The 24,022-nt window shown below is 41.1% G+C and overlaps 2 protein-coding genes across 2 annotated transcripts; both read right to left on the bottom strand.

Annotated features, from left to right (window-relative positions):
- Window positions 1-575: 575 nt before the first annotated feature.
- LOC121525943 (growth arrest and DNA damage-inducible protein GADD45 beta-like) lies at window positions 576-4,766 on the bottom strand. The gene is made up of 4 exons (XM_041812170.1): window positions 2,903-4,766; window positions 2,152-2,253; window positions 1,827-2,043; window positions 576-1,594 (listed from the first exon to the last, which is right to left on the bottom strand). The coding sequence occupies exons 1-4, from the start codon at window positions 2,932-2,934 to the stop codon at window positions 1,490-1,492; spliced, it is 456 nt and encodes a 151-aa protein (XP_041668104.1). The 5' UTR covers window positions 2,935-4,766; the 3' UTR covers window positions 576-1,489.
- A 202-nt stretch (window positions 4,767-4,968) lies between these two features.
- On the bottom strand, window positions 4,969-23,156 carry LOC121526569 (microtubule-associated protein 1S-like). Its single transcript, XM_041813215.1, has 10 exons — window positions 22,994-23,156; window positions 21,059-21,154; window positions 19,272-19,354; window positions 18,671-18,808; window positions 17,886-18,387; window positions 17,359-17,445; window positions 10,871-13,347; window positions 9,856-9,991; window positions 9,529-9,746; window positions 4,969-8,252 (listed from the first exon to the last, which is right to left on the bottom strand). Exons 1-10 carry the CDS (start codon window positions 23,154-23,156, stop codon window positions 8,097-8,099), a joined length of 4,056 nt encoding a protein of 1,351 aa, XP_041669149.1. The 3' UTR covers window positions 4,969-8,096.
- Between the last annotated feature and the right edge of the window lie 866 nt (window positions 23,157-24,022).

Below are 24,022 nucleotides of genomic sequence, written 5' to 3'. Positions count from 1 at the left end.
CGTCAGATGTTCCCCTGCTTTTTGTCTTGCAGGGACTGTGGCTCTGCATCAGCTTGTTATGCCAGTTCTTTTTTCCAACACAGTTTCTGTCTCCACCCATTTGTTTTTCCCACCTACAGAGAGATTGTTACAAAAAGGATGCATGTTTTTTGCATTACTACATACGTATGTAAAATATAGTTGTATGACTCAGCTGTAGCTTTCAGCTCCATGACGCATTTAGGTTGTCAGCATAATCAAAATTTACAAACTGATGTTCTAATAATCAAAAGTATTGAAAATAGCAATGAAGAGAGGAATTAATCTGTACAAGTTCCAAGCCAACTCCTGCACACTGTCCAAAAAATACACAAATTCACTGCATTGCCAATATGCAATTCAGGAGTTTGTAATTTTTGGTTGTTAAAAACAAGATATTACCCAATATTGCATGCCTATGGCATTTTTTTGTCTGTTTTTTTTTGCTTTGTATGAAAATTGGCATGATTTTGTCTGATTTTAGTATCACATTGGAGTTAATCAATAATTGTGGTATTATGAAAACCTTGCAATGCACATGTGGCTTATGTTTTGGCATCTTAGCACAGACGTACTGATGAGGCAGGTAATAAATTATGAATACATTAATTTATTGATTTAAGTGCCAGAAAAAAATTATAGACCATAAATATTAAAACAAACACCTAATATAATCAATAAATTATGTGCAGGTGCAGCACAGTTCATTTAGACATCATTTGATCAAAGAAGCAGCAATGTTAAAGGCACAGAGATATCAAGTGTATTTGCCACACAGCACTATGACAATTAAAAAAGAAGCACTCACTCTGTAACCTCCTACCACCAAACAAGTTTTGCAACTTGTTTGCACTCTCTTCCCTCCAATAAATCCTGTGCCTTTAAAATGAAAATCATTCCATTGTAGTTTCCATGGTGACGATTCCTCCACAGGTTGGGCTGCTCATTTTTTTAGGAACGCACACGCTGCACGCCCAGTCTTTTCTAAAGAAAGACCTGAGGATTGTACACGCATACCACACATTCACGCACACATCTTCTCCAAGGACTCTCCCATGTCAGAATACACAGGAGTGTCAGGTTCGGTTTCATTACAGCATTCCTGTCCAGTCCATAGAAAACACACTGATCTTCCAGGTATATGTCGGGTGTGGACATTTTTCAGTCAAAAGCTGCTGCTGATTGACTCTCACACCACAAACATTGTTACAGAGGCACAAAATAGAGGCTTTGATCTATTTTTTGCTGATGTAGATAACTAGGCCTTAAAGGGAATCTGCTGTGTCTCTTCACCACAACGATTTTCCTCTCCGACTGTCACAAGTCCTTGAAAGGGTGTCCCCTGGTCCGTCTAGTCATCATTCAGGATAGACTGTGCCACTCCAGGGTGCCACTGCACGAGCAAAAACAGATCCAGAATTTGAACCCAGAAAGCTCCTGTTCTTGTTCATGTATGTGGAAGAAAGGCCCCTCAGCGTTCCTGTAGGACCAGTTCAGGCACCCACTGGTCGAGGCGTCGACTCTCCTGGCAGTAGGTCCCCACCTCTTGTAGCCTGCAGTGGTCAGCCTGCGGATTCTGGACATGGAACAAATTCAACATCAAATTCATGTAGTAGTGAAAACATGGAAATGACAAAATTGCTGCAAAAGCAAGAGAAAAGTTCCAAAAGGTTTATGAAAAGTTCCCTAGCTGTTGCAAAGGTGTGATAAATCATGTCAGCTATTGCATGATATCATCTGTAACCAAATATCCATGCTTTGGTCTTTCAGTTACGTAATAAGAGGGCTTTTGTGTTGTGTCAACACACCGTAACCAGCATGCAGTGGAGGTCTCCGTGCTCTTCCTGGTTTCTGTTGGCATCCACAGCACAGAGAAGCTGCTTAAGCCGTTGAACTCCCGACACTCGCAGGATGTTGAGGCCGCTCTCACAGCAGAATGACTGCAGCAGGGTGAAGTGGATCTGCAGCCCGACATCATCTGCATCGTCGGCTGCCAGAACGCACAGAACCACACTGTCTGGGTCTCTGAGGAGGGAGAATAAATTTAGGACTCCTGGCGCCCTGCACTCACATATCTGGAACTTTTCACTTGGGTTGAGTTACTCTCTAAAAATGCATGAAGTTTTGACTCACGTATTAAGAAGTTTAGCTGATTCATAAATGCCAACAGTCAGGCAGTCTTGTTTCTGAGCTGTTACCAACAACTCCTCCAGAGCCAGACCTGCAGACTGCATCCTGACAGGGACAGATAGAACAATTCAAGCTTTAAAATGAGATAAAAACAGGTGTATGTCATGTCAAACACATGCTGCATTCCTTAAAATGAGGCTCTGTTATTGTACTGAAAACCTTAAAGAACTGAGTCTATGAAAAGTCATAAAAAAAGCCATCAGAAATGATTAATAATCTAGTTAAATACGTTTTAACAGTTATGTCGCATAATAATTGTGATGAATAACATGATGTTTAACCCTAACTCTTATATAATATGCATTGCATCGTCCACACAGCATGCACGCTGCAACATGCATCCACAGTGTTGTGCAAATAAGTGATCAAGTCTGTGTACATTGCATTTTAAGCGTCAAAATGACTGTGCATAAAACTTTAAGCAGTGTTATGCTTAGGAGTTACACATTAATAGGTTTTCTACGGATAGCAGGTCGATTAAATCTGCTTTACTTCGAATCTCTACACTCTGCACCAGCATAAACCCCTAAATCCGAGCCTCAAGTGTGAACCAACTTCACCAGCAGTGCATGCAGGAAAGGTTCAAAGAACGAGCCACATTCCTGTCCAGCACATGTTGTCCATCCGCATGTCTCACAGACAAAAAAATGGCCCGAGTAGCCCGCAAGAACAACAAAAGGAACAAAAATCTCACCTGCTCTCCTTGAAGTTCTCCTCTGGAATCATGATTACTCAGAAAATAATCCCTGTGAGAGAGCGAGGCTGTAGTCCTATGGGGTGATATTCCTTTAGGTAGCGCGCTAATGCGTGTGGACTCATGTGCCAGACTTTCTGAAGCATTTGCGGCGTTTGTTGTTGGCAACGTTGCAACACATTTATACCGAGGCTGAGAGGAGGCGGGACCGAAACTTTCTGAGCTCTGTGATTGGCTGGAGTGAAATCCCAACGTCTCCAGTTTGTCATGTGGACTGCGTGTTTATTTATGTGGTTACACAGCGAGGAGTGACGGGTCTACACGACACGAACGACTGTTTGCCCTGTTGTTCTGATTTAGTGATGAATGTTTTAAAGTGCAGTGAACTTCAGGCTTAATAATCCAGAGGAAAACTGCCATTAGCGACAACAAAGTCGAATTATTTGAAGCAATTTTGCAAACGTGAGCTCCTAATGTTTTCATGTATTTGCAGCTGAACTGGCGGTTATGAAGTCAGGAGGGACATCTGGTGGCTAACCGAGGGAAAGACGAGTAACTGTCCTTTATTGTGAAACATGACACGAAAGTGATATTACATAGCAAGATTAAGCAAGACGTTCACGCAATGTCCTTTACATTCAGGGACACCGTCTATAGCTAAAAATGTTAGCTTTGCATTGGAAGAAAAAAAACAGTAAGTTGGATTTAAAAAGTTATTATCAGTGTTGAGCGTCTAATTTCACAAGTACACTATGATGACTGAAGTATCCGACCACCATTACAGCACAAGACTGTGATGGCATTGTATTCAAATACATGCACTTCAATGTGGAGTTGGTTCTCCTTTAACATCTATAACAGCCTCCAGTCTTAGAAGGTTTTCCACAAGATTTAGGAGTGTTTATGTGGGAATCTGAGCCCATTTATTCTGCAGAGCACAGGTCATCAACTACATTTGTTCAAACTTCAGCTTTTTTCTCTTTAGGCACTTTGGGGGCAGCTGAGATATTTTAGCTGAATATTTCTGTGCCTGTCATGTTGTCTATGCTGCATAGCTATAAATGAAAAACCAGGCAGGAAAATTGCACTCCCGAAACACCTAAAGCAGAAAGTTTCCATAGAAAGTGGCAGATTTATGGAAAGTGAGCTGATGAATACATGTTTAACATGTAATATATTTGCTAATAATGGCTTACAGGAGGGTTTAGTGAAATATGGATGAAACATTAATTCATTTCTGATTAAATTGTTTCAGTCTCAGTTGTCTTTGGAGTTGGAGGGCGTTTATATATATTTAAAAATATAATAATAATAATAATACAAAGATTTACAAAAAATCCCAAAATTCTGCAGCTTTTTTTCCTCTAGAATTTTCTCTGCACATATTTTTTATTTAATGATGTTCTGGGGGCCAAAGTTCCAGGTAATGTTCCCCGGCATCTGCCAGACCTAGATTCACCAATCTGACAGCCAAACAGAGAAGAGTGATCCATCACTCTATAGAAGACTTTTCCACTGCCCCACAGTCCAGTATCAATATGCTTTACACCTCTCTATGTGACGCTGATGATGTAGGACTTGGATGCAGCTGCTTGGGCAATTCAATGACGAAGAGGTGTGCCCAAATACTTTTGTCCATATAGAGTAGAATTCACCTGCTTAGCACATATATGTCAGACTGTCACAATTTGAGTCACCTCAAGGCTGCATACCACTCTCTGTTACTTTCATGTCTCTGAAATACACTTTAAAGTAACTTTCTGCTGAAATGCACATTAACCTACTGTCAACTCTGGTACTTGTCCAGTGACGCCATAGGAGTCACATGTCTAAAAGTCTGTCTGGTCAGTCTACTTTATAGCCAGCCAAAAACTTTTCACAGGAACTTTCAAACAAATAATTTCATTTGTCATAAATATTTTCTCAATATCATTCATCATAAATAAAGTTCATTTCATTGCAGTGATGCAATAATAGCCACACTGAGCAGTAAACATTGGATTGATCTGTATTCAGCTGAGATTTTTACTCAACATCCTGCTTGCAGCTCTGATGAAGAACTGCACATCCACAACACTTTAAATGGTGATGCACATTCTTTATTCATACATTACTCCCGGCTCCAAAGCCTCATATTTTCACATTGTTGTTTACTTACATACAAGTACAGTGAAAGGTTGTCCATGTTCAACCCTGCAGTGATGTCTTTCATCACACCATCCTGCTCTCCTACAGTGCTTTGCTCTCCGTTTTCATGAATATCATGAATGAAACGTCAAACAGTACATACAGTAGTTAATACATGCGGACAAATACACATAGTTACAATTCACTTGGCTACAGTGGGGTTTAAGCTCTTGTTACCTGTGATAACTCACATCCTGACAGCAACTTTTTGCGGAAAAGTGTCAAATGTAGGAGACAGTCTTAAGTGGAATAAAAGTGACTTTAAAAGATGAGGAAATAACAATAAATTAAGACAAAGGATTGCACAAAAAAAGTAAAAATATCACATGGTAATTTACACTTGCATAAATATAACTAGGTGGCAGCATTCAGACAGGCAGGAAACACTTGGTGGGGTGTTGTGACGTCATGCTGCGGTATTAGGAAAACTGTCGGCCACAATCACATTTATGTGAACTTCTCCATCAGACAGTACAATGCAAAAACACTGCCAACAATAAGATCAACATTTTCTTTCTGTATTGGCAGCTGCTTCAGTTACTTTAAAGTCCCTGTGAAGTGAAAAAAAAAAATCTTTATTTCATGTTTGTTTTGTGACAGGCCATGGTGTTATGACCCACCAGGCCAATTTTCAGTTATGAAAAGCATCTCTAAGTTATAAAACTAAGCTTCAAAATCCTGAAAAATGAGGCTATAAAATCTGCTCTAGGGTAGTGTGGACCTGTCCGTTGACTGAGCTGAAGCCACGCCCACTCAGGAGAAATAGGATCCTCTCAACGTTTATAAATGCTTCTGATCAGAGCGCAGCTGCCTGGCTCTGTGCTAGAGCAGAAAGACAGAAGTTTGGGATTAAATTTACTGTTTTCTGGCACAAAATTCTTCATTGTGAGTCATTAAAGACCCGTAGGCCACCATGGCTGATAGATTTGGTAAACTGGCCTTACAATGAACAAAAACACAGCATGTAACTGGCTGTTAACTTTCAAGGAAGGCTGTGACATCAGCTAATAATAGACTGCACTGCAAGGAACTGCTCTGTGGTTTTATATCATTGCAGCAATAAACTGGTGATGTCATCGGCTCCTATATTTACCCTGCCCAGATAACACCAAGCCAGGAAAGAGGTGAACAACTTTCGGTCTAAATCAAAAATTCAGCCACACAAAGATCTCAGTGTCGTCACATGTACAGCAGCCTTATTCCAACATATCTAGTGTGTTATGACACAATGTTTGAATTTCACTTTACAGGGACTTTAAGAAATACAAATCTTTATGCTTGTAATATCTTGAAATAGATGTTTATCTGGATTTATAAAGGAAATGTGGCTTTTATTGAATGGAATGGTTTATTTTTAATCAAAATTAAGTGAAATACACTTGAGAAGATTTAAGTTTTTGCGGTGTAAACCTGCTGAGAATTTGTTCAGTCCCGAGTTCTTTACATGTAACTAGATATTAAACAAATTCAAATAGGATAAAATCAGCAGAGAGAAAATAACAAATTCCATTTGCAATTTTTCTTTGCCTTTTTGTTGCTTGCTCTGTAATTGTAATAAAATTTCTGGGGAATGTAAGAAAACTGCATTTAATGTGGTTTCTACTTAAAGATAAAAGAAGCTACTCCCTTCTAGACAGAGTAAAATTATAAGTCATTACAAAATAATTCTATATGTTATTATATAGATACATTTTGTAATCTTAAATGCTTGGAATTTATGTGAATTTTAAATTGCATATTGTATTTGTTTCCCCTGTAACTATCCATTTTAATAACCTTTCTAAGAAAATATCAACCCATCAAATAAAGCCAAACTGCCTTACTTACATTAGATCAGTCATGCATCATTCATTGTTAAGTTGATTTTTCAATGCTGAATACAATCTAATGCTTACTTTCTCTGTATTAGTATTAACAAATACAATTTTGAGATTTGGTGACGACCAATAGTCACTACACCAAGTATTAATGCAGTGCAAAATATCAATTTATACAATCAAATCCACAATCAAAGCACATCACTTTGTTTAGTCAGATAATAGGTAAATGTCTGTTTCCTACAAAAGCATTTGCAGTCTGATTCTTGATTATTTTGAGCAGCCGCAATGGATTATAATTAATTACCATGTCTATTGAGATGATTGCTGTAATGCTATTAAATTTAATCTGGCATTCTTCTAATCCCTACTGATGGATTCATCATTGCATGCCCAGATTGAGCCATGTCAAATGCAGCAGGAGATTATCACACACTATCATCAGATGCATCAAATCTGCTAGGATTTTTTTTTACTCCAAGTCCTTTACAGCTTGTGGTCCACAAAGAAGAAGCCACAATGACACTTTAAAAAAATCAGATAGGAAAAATAGCTGTTAAAATACACCTGCATTAAAAACTCACTGTTTTCTAAGAGAAATAAAATGCAACTGATGCTGTTTTAAGCAATTTGACTGATGTAAAACAAAAATATGCACTTAAAGCAGCAAAGCCGACCATTTTACACAGCACAAGTTACTATTACACCTCAGAGCTGAGTGTATTAAGAGGACAAGCTGACAGATTGCACTTTTTAACCCTCTGTATGCTTACTTTTTTGACTAATCTACAGCTTTCATGTGGATCCACAAGTTTGCAGCCCGACATGCGTCTTTTGCAGCCAGTGTTATTTCCTCTCCTGTTTTGCACAGGGTCATGGGTAGAAAAATCATGCAACACTCCCCACAGGAAAGTGTCCTCCTCATATAAAGACATGTTAGCTGATTTGGGTTCAAAAGTAGCCCAGAAAGTAATGATTCACCAGGGAGAGATGGGTGTCATCATCCATGTATTTGTGTTCCTTCATGAGGGGCAATTACTCTCTTTATTAAGCCACAATCTATGTTTCCTAAGTCATATTTATATCAGTTCTTTTGCCTTGTCTACTTTCTTTCTCACACAAACATACCGTGAGCATCCATGGGATAAAATTCACCCTTCGTCACCTGCTGCTGTTTGCCCATATCTTCCTCAAAACTCGATCTTGCAGGCAGGAAAGGTCTCATCCTGCATGGCGACAGTGCTGTTGGATCCGAGCACAGTGATGCCCAGCTCCCGCTGTCTGTCCAGAGTCTGCTGGTACCACTCCTGCATCAGCAATGACTCAAAGGTAGGGATCACTGTCACCTGTTATACAGAGAAGGATGGTCAAAGAAGAAAGGGAAGTTATTTTCAGTTTCTGCTAAGAACCATAGGTTGATTGCAGTTTTGGGTCCAGTTTTAATCAAATTCCTTTGACAATATTTTCTGACTTACTACATATTTTAGAATCAGTGTTTATAGCATGTGCTAATAGACACACGGTGCCAGTAAAAAGTATAAACCCCCTTGGATGTTTTACCCTTTCATTGATTTTATAAATCAATCATGGTCAATATAATTTGGGTTTTCTCTGTCAGGTTGTCCGGCTGCATGGGGATCAGGTATAAACAGCCATTTTCAAGTCCAGCCACAAATCCTTTATTGGATTGAGGTCTGGGCTTTGACTCGGCCACTCCAGAACATGCACCATGTTGTCCTGAACCATTTCTGTGTAGCTTCTGGTGTATGCTTCAGCTCATTGTCTTGCTGGAAAATAAATCTTCTTCCAAGCTGTAGTTCTCTTGCAGGCTGAGTAAGCTTGTCCTTGAGGATTTTCCTGTATTTTACACTCCACCTTTACAAGCCTTCCAGGGCTGGCTGCTGAGAACCATCCCCACAGAATGATGCTGCCACCACATGCAACACACAGTGGGGATGGTGTGGTAATGTGCAGCGTTTGGTGTCAGCCAAACATAGCATTTTGTCAGCATCATTTTGGTCTCATCAGGCCGAAGAACTTTTTCCCTCTTGACCATGGAGTCTCCCATGTCACTGGCAAACTCTAGTCGAATTTTCTTCAATGGTGGCTTTCTCTTTGCCACTCTCCCATAAAGCTTGGATGCTGAAGGACCTGAGAAACAGTTGTTGTATGCAAAGTCTCTCCCATCTCAGCTGCTGAAGCTTGTTGTAGTCATAGGTATCTTGGGGACCTCTCTCATCATTCTCCTTCTTGCAAGGTCACACAGTTTGTGAGATTGACCTAATTTATCTGAGTTGCATGGAGTGTACTTTTGTCTTCATGGTGTAATGTTAGCCAGGAAGAATGATAAACCAGTGACTGGACCTTCCAGACACAGGTGTCTTTATATTACAATCACTTGAGACACATTCAGTGCACTAACATATTGTATTTTTAATAAAATATGACAAATAGAAGTCGAACAGCAAGCTTATGGGAACAAGTGCAAGTTAATTAAGGCTAACAGCATGTATTCTGGCTATAAGAGGAGAAGTGACAAGCTCCTTTTAGACTATTTTCTCTTTATAACAAACACTAGCCTAAAACCATTTGTGGGTCAATGCATTCATCTTGTGTTTCTACCTGCATAGTGTCAGACCAGGACGTTTTGCCATCCAACAGTGCATCCAGTGTATTCCTCAATAGCTCCTCTCTCTCAGGACTGTCTCCACTGATGATGTAGCATGAGGAGCGAACACACCTGAAGAAGTCAACGTTGACTGTTGAAGAGGAGGCTCCAGAGGGAATGTAGGCCAGGTCTACATACACGCTGACTTCCCCATTAGAGGTAGATTTAGAGCCTGCAGCAGGGGAGAAATAGAAGTCAGTGGGCATGCTTATGTCCATGAAATACAAAATATAGGAGAGGAAAATGTGTGACCAAAAGTCAGAGCATTTTATAACTTGCACCTGGATTGGGTGAGGATTTTGCTGGTGTTGAGCGGTTGCTAGAAGAAGGAGTACGAGTTAAAGAAACCTTTGTTACTCCACTTTGACTCCCTGTCTTGCTTTTACCTGAGCCTGGTCTTTGGGGTGCTTCAAGAACCTGGTAACAGAAAAGCAATACTTTGTAAGATTTAATAAATGCAATCTTCCTTGATAATCAATAAGGTCCTCAAAATAATGATAGCTTAGCAAAGTGTTACAAATATCTAGCTGGTTATGAAATAGACTGACTCTGACTGTCAACACAAACCAAACGTTCCTCATAGGAGCTTTATAGCAGGCACTTTTGGTAAGCAGGCCTTTTAGTGACAGTTGGAACTGTAATGCCTAGTAGGGCAAGAAATAATTCAATAAACTGATAATCAGTAGAGTTCACCTGGGCACAACGTGAGACGCTGCCCAACATCCCAAGAAGAGTGCCACTACCACTGCTGACACATTCTGGTGCTCAAATAAATGGCAGAGGACATCTCTGAAGCTGTAGACTCTGCCAAATAAGCAGTCAGAGACTACAGAGAAGGCATCTACATGGGTTTTCATCAGGAGGTCTGAACTGTGGGCCAAAGCTCCTGGAAAACCACCAGGACCTGATCAACCCTGGCTGCCTAAATGTAGGAACTGACACATCAGAGGGGCTCAGAAAACATCACTAATGATGTGTTGAAGCACATCCTGACACATGTTACATGTTTTTTGTATGTGAAACCCTTTCCTTGTAACTGCTAGCCTTGCTAGCACACATGTGAAGATGGTCCCACTATTGAGGGACACTGTTTCTCTGGCCATATTGATGGAGTGTCATGACAAGAGTGCAACTAAAGAGGATCCTTTTAAACAGAGGATCATCTTTGAGATATACTTAGCTTGAATGCAGCTACAAAAATAAAATAAGCCAACCAAGAGGTAATGATATGACTTCATGACTTGTACTTGTACACAAAACTTTACAGTGTTTACTACTGTGCTAAGCAGAACTCACCACTGGTGCTTTTGTCACTCGCATACCAGTCCCTTTTGCCCTCTTGCCATGAGCATCAGAGTCAGACTGAGGAACAGGCATGGAGGCATCAGGGTGTGGGGGCAGGGGGGGACTATCCCTGAGAGGGGCTGGAGGTGGGTCCTGAGGCAAAGCCCGACTAGAGTGAAGTTCATGGGGGGAGTTAGATGGCTCACTGCAAGACTCTTCCTCATCTGAGTCCAAAGCCCCATCTGCTGTGGTGGATGGACAGTCCTCAGTGCAGACAGGGGCATTTGACTCACTGGGGGTTCCCTCTTTTGGGTTGTTGTTGTTGTTGCCATGATGAAAAGCAGCTCTAGAGGCTTCACTCACACCTGAGCTACAGTCAGGTGCTTTGAAATGCTTGAACTCGCAGGGGGAAACCAGACATAGATCCACATCATGAGCTGATGCCTCAAAGTGAAGTGTATTGGGAGCTGGAGCCCGGCCCATTTCTGATCCCTGCCCTAATAATCTGGGAGGCTTCTTTGCTGGCAGAGGCAACGCTGCAAAATGGCTGCCGTTGGAGTTTGAGTGATGAACACTGTCCTCACCTTCTCTCTGGCTCCCATATGTCGGTCCCTGCTCCAAGGACATGGACAGTGATTCGTCAACCTCTGTGGACTGAGGTGAGCTCACTTCTGCAGGCATGGAGTGTGTGGTGGTTGTGGTAGTAAATGAGGGAGAGGGATCTGAAGATCCATCTTTAAGTGGACCCAAAGAAAGGAAGCTGAGATGCTTCTCTCTTGGGTTTGAGTGGCTTTCGGTGGTGGTTTTCAGCGGCCCTTCGGTTTGCTTGGATGATCCATTTGGCTGGTTGGCATCAGCTGAGTCTGAGTCGCTGAGCTGAGCCTGTAACCTGCTGAGAGTAGCCCTGTTGCACCACACATCATCTGGGGACAGACAGTAAGGAGTGTGGCCCGCACTATTGGGCCGTGAATCAGGGGAGGTTTGCTCGACAGTCTCCTCATCAGGGCTGGCAGCATCCTGGTTCTCTGGAGACGATCGCGAGGGAGGACTGTTCCTCAAAGCCCCATCCAGGAGAGTGTATTCAGTTGGGGTTATGTCCAGTGGGACCATACCTTCTGACATTGGTGCCTTGTTCAATGGAGAGGGAAATCCGACAACTTTTGCTGGCTTGGATGAATTTCTAGGCTGGTTTTGAGGCACTCGTTGCTCAGCTTCCTCACTAATCCCGGGCTTTTCTTGCACTCCAGTACCGCCACTTTCTCCTCCCATTATCCCTTTACAACCTGCTTCTTCTTTCCCCAGTGTATCAACAGTTTCACTAACTATTTCTTGGCTCAGGGCTCCGGGGATCTTTCCATTACCTGACACAATGATTTTCTGCTTCCCTTTATTGGCCTCTTCTCTTTCAGACTCTGCTTGGAGCTGGAGAAAATCAGCTGTCATATCCTCAGGGGTGGAAAGTTTGGAGCCACATGGGATGTCTTCAGGCTCTTTCTCTGGTTTTTCATCCAGACCTTCTGGTTCTGTTGTTTCTAACACGGCTTTCTCTTTGGATTTTGATGAGTTGTTTTTTGGCAGTTCAGTATTTACATGTGCTTTTTTGCCATTCATTACATCCTTTCCTGATGCTTTTTTTGTTTTCTTTGTCCCTGTTTTAGAGTCGTTTTTCACCTCCTTTTTAAGTTTTGTTTTATTTTCATTTTTTGGTTTAGAAATGACAACTTCCTTTTTCCCTTGATCATTTTTTATTGCACTGGTCTCATCTTTACTGCCAGCTTTCTCCTCCTTTTTCCCATCCTTCCCACCACCTTTTTTTGAAGTACTCTTCTCTGATGTTGCTGCTTTTTGCTTTGCACCGGTCTCTTTGATTCTGCTTTTTTCACTGTCTCTCACCACCACTCCATTTAACACTTTTCCTTTTTCCCGCACATGTACCTCCTTTCCCTCCTCTTTCCCACCCCGATCCTTTCCTTGCTTGGGTGTCAACTCCTTCTCCTTCCTCGTGCTGTCCTGGCTCTCAGTCCTCTTGGCCTGTCTGTCCTCTCCCAGCCTCTCCAGATCCCCAGTGGTCACACTGGATTTCTGCAGGAATGCTAGCCCCTTCAGCTTCTCCAGACCCTGCAGCAGCTTGGCCTGGGGAGTGATACCAGGGAACAGCACCCTGACCACTTTCTCCTGGGGACACGCTGGGTGCCACACAAGCAGGGCTGACACTGAGGCCAAGGCGGTGAGAGGGAGAGTGTGGGATTTGGATGCCGATGAAACTGCATCAGGCCAGTTTTGCATAAATGTCTGGTACTCCTGACTATTTTTGCCAGGGTTCAGGATATACAAATCTAATTGTCCCACACCCATTTTTTGAAACAGGGTTAGTGGCTCAATAGGGACCCCTTGTGGCCGGAATAGTGGATGTGGTCTGATCTCTAACTTCTTTAACAACTTTAGGGTCAGGGCTGCTTGGTGTGTGCTCTTCAGGACGTTGTCAACACCTGGCAAGAGAAGAATGAGGATTTTATTACATTAGAAATTCATCTGGTAACATACATGAGTTTTAGGACCACTGGAATACAGAGCATAAAAAGAGTTACAATTTACTGTTTATCCTCCTTGTTTTCTTTTTCTGTGGTAATTTTTAGGGATTGACCAAAGCAGATTTTTCAGAACTGATACCAATACCAATTATTAGTAGGTTACAAGCCTGATAACTAATATTTGGAACCAAAATGCAGAGTAGTGATGCATGATGTTGGATTAGTGCTGATACCTGATATGCCAATACATACAACATAATTTTAGCTGATATCAATACCAATATTTAAACATAGCTAAGAAATTAACAACATTCATTAAAACACACTTTAAAGTATAAGGAATGATGTATAAAGAAAAAGACTTGAACTGAAGTCCATCTTGGTCCAGCCTAAAACTCAACAAATGTATTTCTTCATACAGCCAACATTTACTGCTGTCACAGGCAGATTTTCTTAAACCAATACATTGATTTTAAATATTGCCAGAAATTTTCATATCTGCTGATACCAATATTGCACCGATGATAGCATGCATCCCTAGCATTTGTAGTAAAAATGACCCACTAATACATTTCAGTGATTTAAATTCTAAATATCCATGTTATAGAATACAATTACTTCATTAAAAAGTTGGGCTCCTTCATAACTAATAGAGTTCAACAGAGCTGTCCCATTTTTCAGGTGGCTCTGGTTCTGAAAGGGAAACTCACCATTTCAATCCCCCCTAGATATTTTGCTAAATCCCTATTACAATGCTTTTAATGCATGAACCAAGCTAACCAGCTACCTACATACTCATGATAATAGAACATTTAATTTTGTGCAAAAATAGGTGTTAAAAAAGGAGAAAAAATAAGAAATATACATATAATTTTATAAGGATAAAAAGGACTGCATATCCCATAATCCATTGCTATTTCTTTGATTTGAGCTAAGGATAGCTTTTCAAGCTTTCAACTAAGTCTGACTGGGATATTTCTGACACTTTAGGTTACAATCAAATTTTCTATGGAAAAAATGAATGTGATTTTCGCTTACAGTTGAGCTCTATAACTAAAGATTTAGTTAAATTTGTTACGGCAGATTCATTATCTTATTCCATCCCCTTAGTTATTATATTCATGACTTTCCCCAAACACCACATTATTTTATTAATTTCATTGAGCTATTTCTAAAATAGTTGTTTTCGAGTGACTGCTGCTTTTTTAAAGTTTCATCAGTGCCAGTTAACTTATGCAATGTTGGCCTATCCTTGCAAAAAGGGAATCCATCTTGCAAAGCTCCCATCTGAAAAGAATGGGCCCTGTAAAAAAAAATGACAGGACCAATCAGGAGTAAGAGGCAGTGCTTCTGGGCGTGGCGGAGTTGTGACGTAAGCAAGCAGCGACAAGAGGCCGGTGCAATTATGGTGGAAGAGATTAGCATGGATGCTGCTAAAGCGTCAGTTTTATCAGAACTTGACGAAAAGAAGAACAAAGAACAGCGTTGAGTTATTTCCTTTGCAGAAACAATGTTTTTGCCCTTCTCCCGACCGGATTCAGCAAGAGTCTAACCATCACATGTTTTGATTGACACCTAAAGAGGTGACAGACGGATCGTTCATCCAATTATTGCAGAAGAAACACACCAAAGTTACGTCTATCCTGCCTCATAGGTAAGTCTGTATTACTTTTATCGAAGCACTAAGGTAGATTAACTGCTGCTAGCTTAAAATCACAACAAGGTAAGCTAGCTGGGATTAATACACTATATTGCCAAAAGTATTCACTCACCCATCCAAATAATTGAAACCAGGTGTTCCAACCACCTCTATGGCCACAGGTGTATAAAATCAAGTACCTAGGCATGCAGACTGTTTCTACAAACATTTGTGAAAGAATGGGTCGCTCTCAGGAGCTCAGCGAATTCCAGCGTGGTACTGTGATAGGATGCCACCTCTGCAACAAGCCCAGTCATGAAATTTCCTCACTCCTAAATATTCCACAGTCAACTGTCAGTGATATTATAACAAAGTGGAAGCGATTGGGAACCACAGCAACTCAGCCACGTAAAATGACAAAGCGGGGTCAGCAGATGCTGAGGTGCATAGTGTGCAGAGGTCACCAACTTTCTGCAGAATCAATCCCAACAGACCTCCAAACTTCATGTGGCCTTCAGATTAGCTCAAGAACAGTGTGTAGAGAGCTTCATGGAGAGAGCAACTGCATCCAAGCCATACATCACCTAGTGCAATGAAAATCATAAGATGCAGTGGTGTAAAGCACGCCACCACTAGACTCTAGAGCAGTGGAGACGCTTTCTCTGGAGTGACAAATCGCACTTCTCCATCTGGCAATCTGATGGACAAGTCTAGGTTTGGAGGTTGCCAGGAGAACGGTACTTGTCTGACTGCACTGTGCCAAGTGTAAAGTTTGGTGGAGGGGGGATTATGGTGTGGACTAGTTGTTCAGGAGCTGGGCTTGGCCCCTTAGTTCCAGAGAAAGGAACTCTGAATGCTTCAGCATACCAAGAGATTTTGGACAATTCCATGCTCCCAACTTTGTGGGAACAGTTTGGGGATGGCCCCTTCCTGTTCCAACATGACTGTGCACCAGTGCACAAAGCAAGGTCCATAAAGACATGGATGAGAGAGTTTGGTGTGGATGAACTTGACTGGCCTGCACAAAGTCCTGACCTCAACCCGATAGAACACCTTTGGGATGAATTAGAGCAGAGACTGAGAGCCAGGCCTTCTCGTCCAGTGTGTGACCTCACAAATGTGCTTCTGGAAGAATGGTCAAAAATTCCCATGAACACACTCCTAAACCTTGTGGAAAGCCTTCCCAGAAGAGTTAAAGCTGTTACAGCTGCAAAGGGTGGACTGACGTCATATTAAACCCTATGGATTAAGAATGGGATGTCACTTAAGTTCATACATGAGTCAAGGCAGGTGAGAGAATACTTTTGGCAATATAGTGTATGTACTTTATTGTATATTATTTGTGTTTAAATGGGAACATGCAGTAGAATGACCCCAAAAGGAAGTCTTTCCTGCCTCATTAATGTCTACATTTCATCTGGCTAAACTAAAATACTTTTAATAGAGTTGCTACTGCTAGCTTAAAATGGCAACAAACTAAGCTAATATATATAGCTATTACTTCATTGTATTTTATTAGTTTAGGATTGGAGAAAGTAGTAGAGCAGTGACTTGAAAGAACGGTTCCACAGTTTATTAAACAGAATAAACCTAGTCCACTGGTTACTCTTACCAACTGCAAAAGCTAGCATAGCATGATTTGTTGTTGGTAGTGTCACCTTGCTAGGTAGCCACTTACTTCCATGAAAAAAGTTACAGAAACATGGTAGAAATACAGAAGGTATATTTTTCATTGACTCAGTAGTGTAAAACTTGATTGTTGTGAAAAATAAGTCATTCACTATCTTTAAAACAGCTGTCTTTAGTGGGAAGAGGACATCAGAAAACATCCTCTTTGTCACCTTAGAAAATTATTTTAAAAAATGCATCGTTTAGGTGGGTTTTTACCAAGTAAGTTCTTTGTTTGTCTCTCTATGAGGTTATATTATTTAAATATCTGACAGTGTACACCATTTTAGTTTTCTCTTAAATTAATGTTTTTTGTATTGTACCTTAACTTTTTGACTTGACAAAACTTTGAAATTACACTGCTATTTCGCAGCATTTTGTCACTGTGTTTGCTAAACAAATAAAGAATTTCCTCATTATTAAAAAGAGCCCTAAAACTGCCAGGTATGTCATAATGTACAATGACTGGTTTGTTAAACGTTTGATGCAAAGCAGTCTTGAACAGATATCAGTGGTGGTATGCAAATTCTACTCAACGGGAAAAGAAGCCTACTTGCTGATGCAACCTTTAATCTTTTTAAGTGTTATAATGCTAATATGCTAATGGAAGTATATCTGATTAGCAGGAGGGACAGTGAGAGACAGTGGGTTTTAACACTTACAGGGCTGTTGTTCCTCCTGCAGCCTGCTGGGGGCGTTAAAGAAGACAACTCCAAGCTCAGGGGAGATGAGCTTCTTTGACGTGTCATCTGTTTAGACAGAGAAACAGAATAAAAGGATGTTTGAACATGAAACTGTCTATGAGGACTAAAGAGGAAACATCTTCAGAACAATTCTGTACTTTTACTTTCTCCATTGTTCTTTATCAAAAGAGGGATCCCCAATCTGTTGCTCCTCATAACACTGTTACGGGGTCAACGCTGCGTAATTTATATCATCTTAGACCATGGTCTAAGTGGAGAGGGTGATACAGTGCCTATGAAAAGTACTCAACCTCTTGGATGTTTTACCCTTTGTAAATCACTTATTTAATGTTACCTAATTTTATCTAATTTACAAAATCAGTTTTCACTTTGACATTAAAGAGTTTTTTTGTATACTTTTTGTAAATATACTGTATATTTTGTATATATATATGTGCTGTACAGAGAATAATATTTTTAACTTTTGGTGCATGTCTATTATTTACCTTTGACATCAGCACTCATCTCTAACTCAGCCACCTTCCTTTCCAGGAAGGTGGTGACCCCCAGGAGGTTTTCTATCCCAATGTGTGTCAACAAAACGGCATCGACCCTGTCCAGATGGCGGACCAACTTCCAGAAGCAGGCCTGAGAGTCTGAGCCGCCGTCCACCAGCACTGTGAATCCATTAACAGCAAAGAAGGCACAGTCACCACGGCCGGCAGGAAAAACATAGCAGCAGGGGCGGGACAGCTTGAGAAAACCCACAGTGGTGGGAGGTGGCAGCAGGTCGAAGGGAGACGGAGGAGAGATGGTGCCAGAGATGAGGGAGGTGAATTCCCCAAGCGCCTCCATGGCGGGCAGCACCTCTGGGGGATTGATGTGCAGCGTGAGCGGAACCTGCAGGGGCTGGTTTTCCAACAGAGTCCTCCTCCAGTGGCCGATGTTGGGACAGCTGAGAGTCAGACTGAGTTTGGAGGAGGAGGGAGGGATCTCTAGATCTGCAAACTGAACAACAGAACATAATTTTCACTGCCTTTTAAAGAACTGCACTGTTCCTGAAGCGTGAAGATCTGCCTCCTTTTCTCTTACTTTACTGAGAAGTGAAAGAAATGTAAAGATGTCATGCTAGGGTTGATCTTCAAGTAGTTTTCTGTTGCTTAATAGACCTTAAAGTAGTGACATTTACAAGCTTAGACATTTTTAATGTATATATCTTTTTAAATGGTGTGTCTTATAAAAGGCTCTAAACTGGCACAGATGTAAAGGTGACAGAAACTCAGTGGTGTACCTGCTCTGTTAGTATTTGTTTTAGCAGTTGTGGTGAGAACAGCCCTCTGTGAAACAGCAGGTCCCCGCTCTCCTCCACACTCTGACCAGCCAATATCAACAGCTTGTGTGCTGAATCTCTCGATAGTAGTGCCAACACCTGGTCGGGCCAAAAGATAGATGAGTTTTTATTTTGTAAAGGAAAAAAGTTTTTTTTATTTTGTACAAAAGGAAAGAAGAGAGGAGACAGAGAAAACAACATTTAACTAATACCATTTTTCAAGACCTAAGAGTTTTGTACTTTGGGAAAAACAGTGCATCTACTCTGATAATTCAGAACTCACATTTTAGCCCATTCAATGCATGAATGCCAACTGTTTACTGGTGACAGCTTCTCACATTTGACTTATCTGATTTTTCTCAATGCCTTGAAGATATGGGAATTTTAAGGTCCATTTATTCCCTTATTTTTTGTATGTGCTGTACTAAAAGCAAACAAATGATAGTTTCCTGAATTTTTAGGTCAAAAATTAGGATCAGAAGTGGATTACTTAGATCACTGTGACTGTTTGACTGTCAAGATCTTTGTGTATTTCTCAAAAATCCCGGGTTTATCCCCTTACCTCTGAATGAACCTGGTCTGGAGATGGACTGATCAGCACCTGAGTGTCCAACACTCTGGTACTGTGGCGCAGGAATGTCTGCCCTGAGGTGGCAGAGAGAAAAGACAAAGTATAGAAAAAAGAAGGACAGAAAGCCAGACAGGGGGGAAGGCAAATGCTGGAGAAATTAAGAGCTGAGGAAGCAAGCTGACAGATCTGAGAGTACTAAATAGGAGGGGAGCTCAAAGATGTCATAATGAACTGGGACAACCAGGCGTGTGATTGATTCCCTCAGCGAAACAGAGGAAAGAAGAAGAGTAGAACAGCTGAGTCAGAGTGACCGTCTGAGGATGAGATGCCAAGTTAGCTCAATCAATTAACAAAATCCAGTCTGAGGGGAACTAGCTCAACGTGTGACCATACAGAGGCTAGTTTCTTTGTCTTAAAATTTACATTTAAGATAAAAGATATAATAGCTAGAAGGGTCTCATTGCTGGCTTGTGTATGAGCAATGTTTTTAAGTGTTATGGACATCATCAGCCAGTTTCACCTCAATTTCAAATTAATGTATTTTTAATGGAGCCAAATGACTTTAACTTTTTGTAACTTTTGTATACATTATTCTGTGATCGTGTATTCTTTCTGCCTAGACAACAGTATCACAACACGCCCACATGCAACCATCTCATCTACCACCGCCCTTCCGGCAACAGGAAGTGACACAATTGGGCCATATCTATACTCCTATTACTGAATTGAACCATTCAAGCTCAGAATTTGGTAGAAATGCATCAGTATTTGTCCACAGCACTGACACGTCTTTTTCAAAGGATGCCTTACTGCTGATAGCAAGCATTTTGATACCTCTCCGATTTCATAGGAAGTTAACGTAAGTCTCAAAGGAAAACATCTGGTTTATTTCTAGGTTTACATGTATGATCAATGTCTGTCCTGCTATCTATTCAAAAGTTAACTTTATGTTTTTGCTGTAGCTCCCCCTACTGGCAACAAGAAGTGACAAAATTGCTATAATTTCTTACTGAACCTATCAAGCTCAGATTTTTCAACAAAAGTCCTTGATAATGGTCAACAACACTGATATGTCTTATTAAAGGACACCTTACTGCTAATTGCTAGCATTATGTTAACTTGCCTTTTGAGACGGGAAGTTTCTCTAACTCTGATTTAAAACAACTGTGTGCAAACTACTTATATAGGCACAAGGCCTTCACTCTGCTGGGACAAGTTATCTTCACAACACATTTTTATCTTTCATTTGCAAACATGTCATTATATTGTTACCACAATATTATTTTTTTTGTGGGACAAGATACCACAATTTGCACATTCCTGGCAATCGCATGTTAGCCCTGTTTCTTAATCAAATGAGTGTTCACTATGGTAGTGTTGGCCACACGGATGGCAGCCTCCTCTATTTTGTCCTTTAAAAGTATGAATGCCTCTGTTCCTGCCTCTCTGTATAACCCTGCTTTAGGACTCAGCTGTAACACAACTGTGACTCTGATGTTTGTCAGCATTTTTACATTTTCCCTGCTCGTCCTTGGCCCAGCGAGCTGAAAGGCACCGACACAAACAGAATGGGAGGTGGCACGGCTTGGTTAAAGGTCTCCATTGTTTGCTGTTCACTGGGCCCACCCATTCCTAACAATCGACCGACTGCTCCTCCACTTTCCTTCCTTCCTTCCTCATCGACCCCAGACTGGGTGAACTGGCAAGTAACCGTAGATACAGGACTTTCTGGGCTATAAAGGGTCATAGAGCTTTTACTGAGTTATGCTGTTGCTTACCTGCACCTTTGAAAGATGCCGTGTGATGGGAGAGAAACTCTTGGAGAAAAAGGTTCAGGTTACAGGATTTTAAGTCAACGTCCCATGACCGGATACCTGGATATTAAAGACATCACACAGGCCAACTACTGATTTAACTTTACCGCAGAAAAACACATACACAAGGGTTTTTCTGCAAATATAAGCACAAATATCGACATGTTTGACGTTATTGCATGAAACATTACACACTTAATTGAACTACAAATATCCATTAACTTTGGGACACTAAATCATGAGGGTTTAACTTTGCTTATGAGGGATGGTTTTCAGCTGCAGATCCTGGTGTAGAACTATAGAAAATCCCCCGTATTCTCAGAATTACTTAACTCATGCATGTGAAATATTTAAAGACTTTTTGTTTTAATCTTGATGATTATGGCTTACAGCTCACATAAATCCACTGCCTCAAGATAATAGATTATTGTGGGAAAGTCCAAAAGTCCAGTTTAGTTCACACAACTGCAATTATGGAAGACTGCTGACTTTACTCTTGTACAGAAGACAATCATTTACATCATTGTGTCTTAACACACTAGATATATTGGAATAAGGTTGCTGTAAACATGTGAAAACAGTGAGATCTTTGTGTGACTGAATTTTTGATTTAGACTGTTAGAAAGTTGTTCACCTCTTTCCTGGCTTAGTTTTATTTGAGCAGGCAAATATAGGTGCTCATAACGTCACCGGTCTTGATGGGGAATTACCCCACCCCCCTAACACTACAACGATATAAAATCAGCCAGCAGTTTATCCTAACATAGAGTGTTGTTAGCTGATGTCACTGCCTTCATCGAAAGTTAACAGCCAATTACATGCTGTGTTTTCGATCACTGTGAGGTAAATTTTCCAAATCTGTCAGCCACAGTGGCCTATGGGTCATTAGAAATATCAAAGAGAGAGATTTGTACTAGAAAACAGTCAATTAATCCCCCACTCCTGGCACAGAGCCAGGCAGCTGGCTCAAATCAAAGAGGATCATATTTGTCACGAGTGGGTGTGGCTTCAGCTCACTCAGTGGACACACCCACACCATCCTAGAGCAGATACACTGCCTCATTTTTCCTGAATTTAAAGCTTTATTTTAGAAACTTTGAGATGTATTTCATGATCGAAATTTGGCCTGGTGGCTCATAACACAGTGGCCTGTTATACAAAAAAACTAAAATAAATATTTTCTAATCACTTTACAGGGACTTTAAACTGTGCTATCACGACAACCATACACTGCAGTGATGATAAATGATATCACATGACCTGTTTGGTATTCAATTTCAGACAACTTCAGATAAATAAACCTTTGGGCCTCTGAAAAGGTCTTTTCTGATGAAAATATGATGTTTTGGACATTTAAAGCCCCGGTTTTAAAAACGTGGACTAGTCAAATTGTGTTGATGTCTGTCTCTTTCTTATCATGTATCTTATTTATATCGTTTTAGTCTAGATTCTCTTACATGATGTTCCGTGTAGCTGTCCTCTCACAGTGCAGCACAGTGAGTAAAGGGTTATTCTTGCATGTCTACCTACAGTCTTCACGCTCACTGCTCTAAATCAACACAAAGGTTAATGGCACGTCGTTTACAAGTGTCTATCTGTTGGCATTATATAAGTCATGCAACATTTCTCCTTACGTAACAATATATTGATTCAAAGACAAACCACCAGCCTCAGACTGCTTTTAATTCTAATGCGCCCTCAGGGACGAGGTGGTGCTGATGGTGGAGTAGGCTATGACTATGACGCATCCTCGGTCAGTAGGGTGGATAAAATTGCACCAAGACTGCAACGTAGCATCTTTAGTGAAGCTCAAAGCGACTTGAACTTGTAGAACGTGAATTTTATGCGATTGTGAATGAAACCAGAGTTGCATTTAAATTCAGGTTGAAATAAACCTACCTCGCTCTATGTCTTCGCGGATGTGTCCCGCGTGTCTGAGGGGAGCCGTCCGTCCGACGATGATGAGCAGGGAGTGTTTGTGGAGGCAGAAGTCGATGTTAGCGGTTGCAGCGCGTCTCGGCTCCTCCAGGACCTCCCTCTCCAGCACCCGGCTGGACGCCATGTTGGAAACTGGGACTGAGCTGTGATGTCATAGGAAAAGGCTAACAGCAGCAGCGCCTCTGTCTTATTGTACGGAGATGACAGCTGCTGTGCAGGAATGCAGCCGCACATTGGTGGATGTGTAGGAAGAGGCTGAATTATTGATGACACGTGGCAAGAAGAATCAATCTATTTTTCTTTGTCCAGCTGTGGGAGATGTAATCAGATACTTTAAGTATCTCTACCAACACCACACTGTACAGTAAAGTAGATGCAGGCAGATCTAGAGCTTTCATAGTACCAAGATTTTAAACTTCAGAACTAACATTATTAATACCTGGTTCTACAGCTAGTGTAGCCTATTTCTGCAATCATAAAAATTGTAGGAAAACTGATGTACATGCCCAGTTCCAAAAAAGTTGGGGCGCTGTGTATATGGAAATCAGTAATGACTGATATAATTTGTTGATTCAACAGAGGTCCAGCCAATTGTTGCAGCTACTCTCATAATTAGTGAAACAGGCATCGTCTGTGTGCAGTGAATGTGTCTCACATGAGAGACACACGTGTCTGAAAGGTCCAGTCCCTGGTTAAACAGTATTCCTGGCTACCATTACACCATGGAGACAAAAGAACACTCCAAGCAACTCTGAGAAAACGTTATTGAAAAGTACAAGTCAGGAGATGGATACAAAGAAATTCTCCAAGGCACCAAACACCACTTGGACTTTAGTTAAATCAAAAAATGGAAGGAATATGGCACATGTGTAAATCTGCCTAGATCAGGCTGTCCTCAAACTGAGTGAGCGTGCAAGAAGGAGACTATGGTGAGAGAGGCCACCAAGACACCTATGACTACTCTGAGGGCATTACAAGCTCCAGCAGCTG

The sequence above is a fragment of the Cheilinus undulatus genome, linkage group 18 (assembly GCF_018320785.1).
Source record: "Cheilinus undulatus linkage group 18, ASM1832078v1, whole genome shotgun sequence".
Lineage (NCBI taxonomy): Eukaryota > Metazoa > Chordata > Actinopteri > Labriformes > Labridae > Cheilinus > Cheilinus undulatus.
The sequence above is the reverse complement of the archived record's forward strand: the minus strand, read 5'-3'. Positions and strand labels throughout refer to the sequence as shown.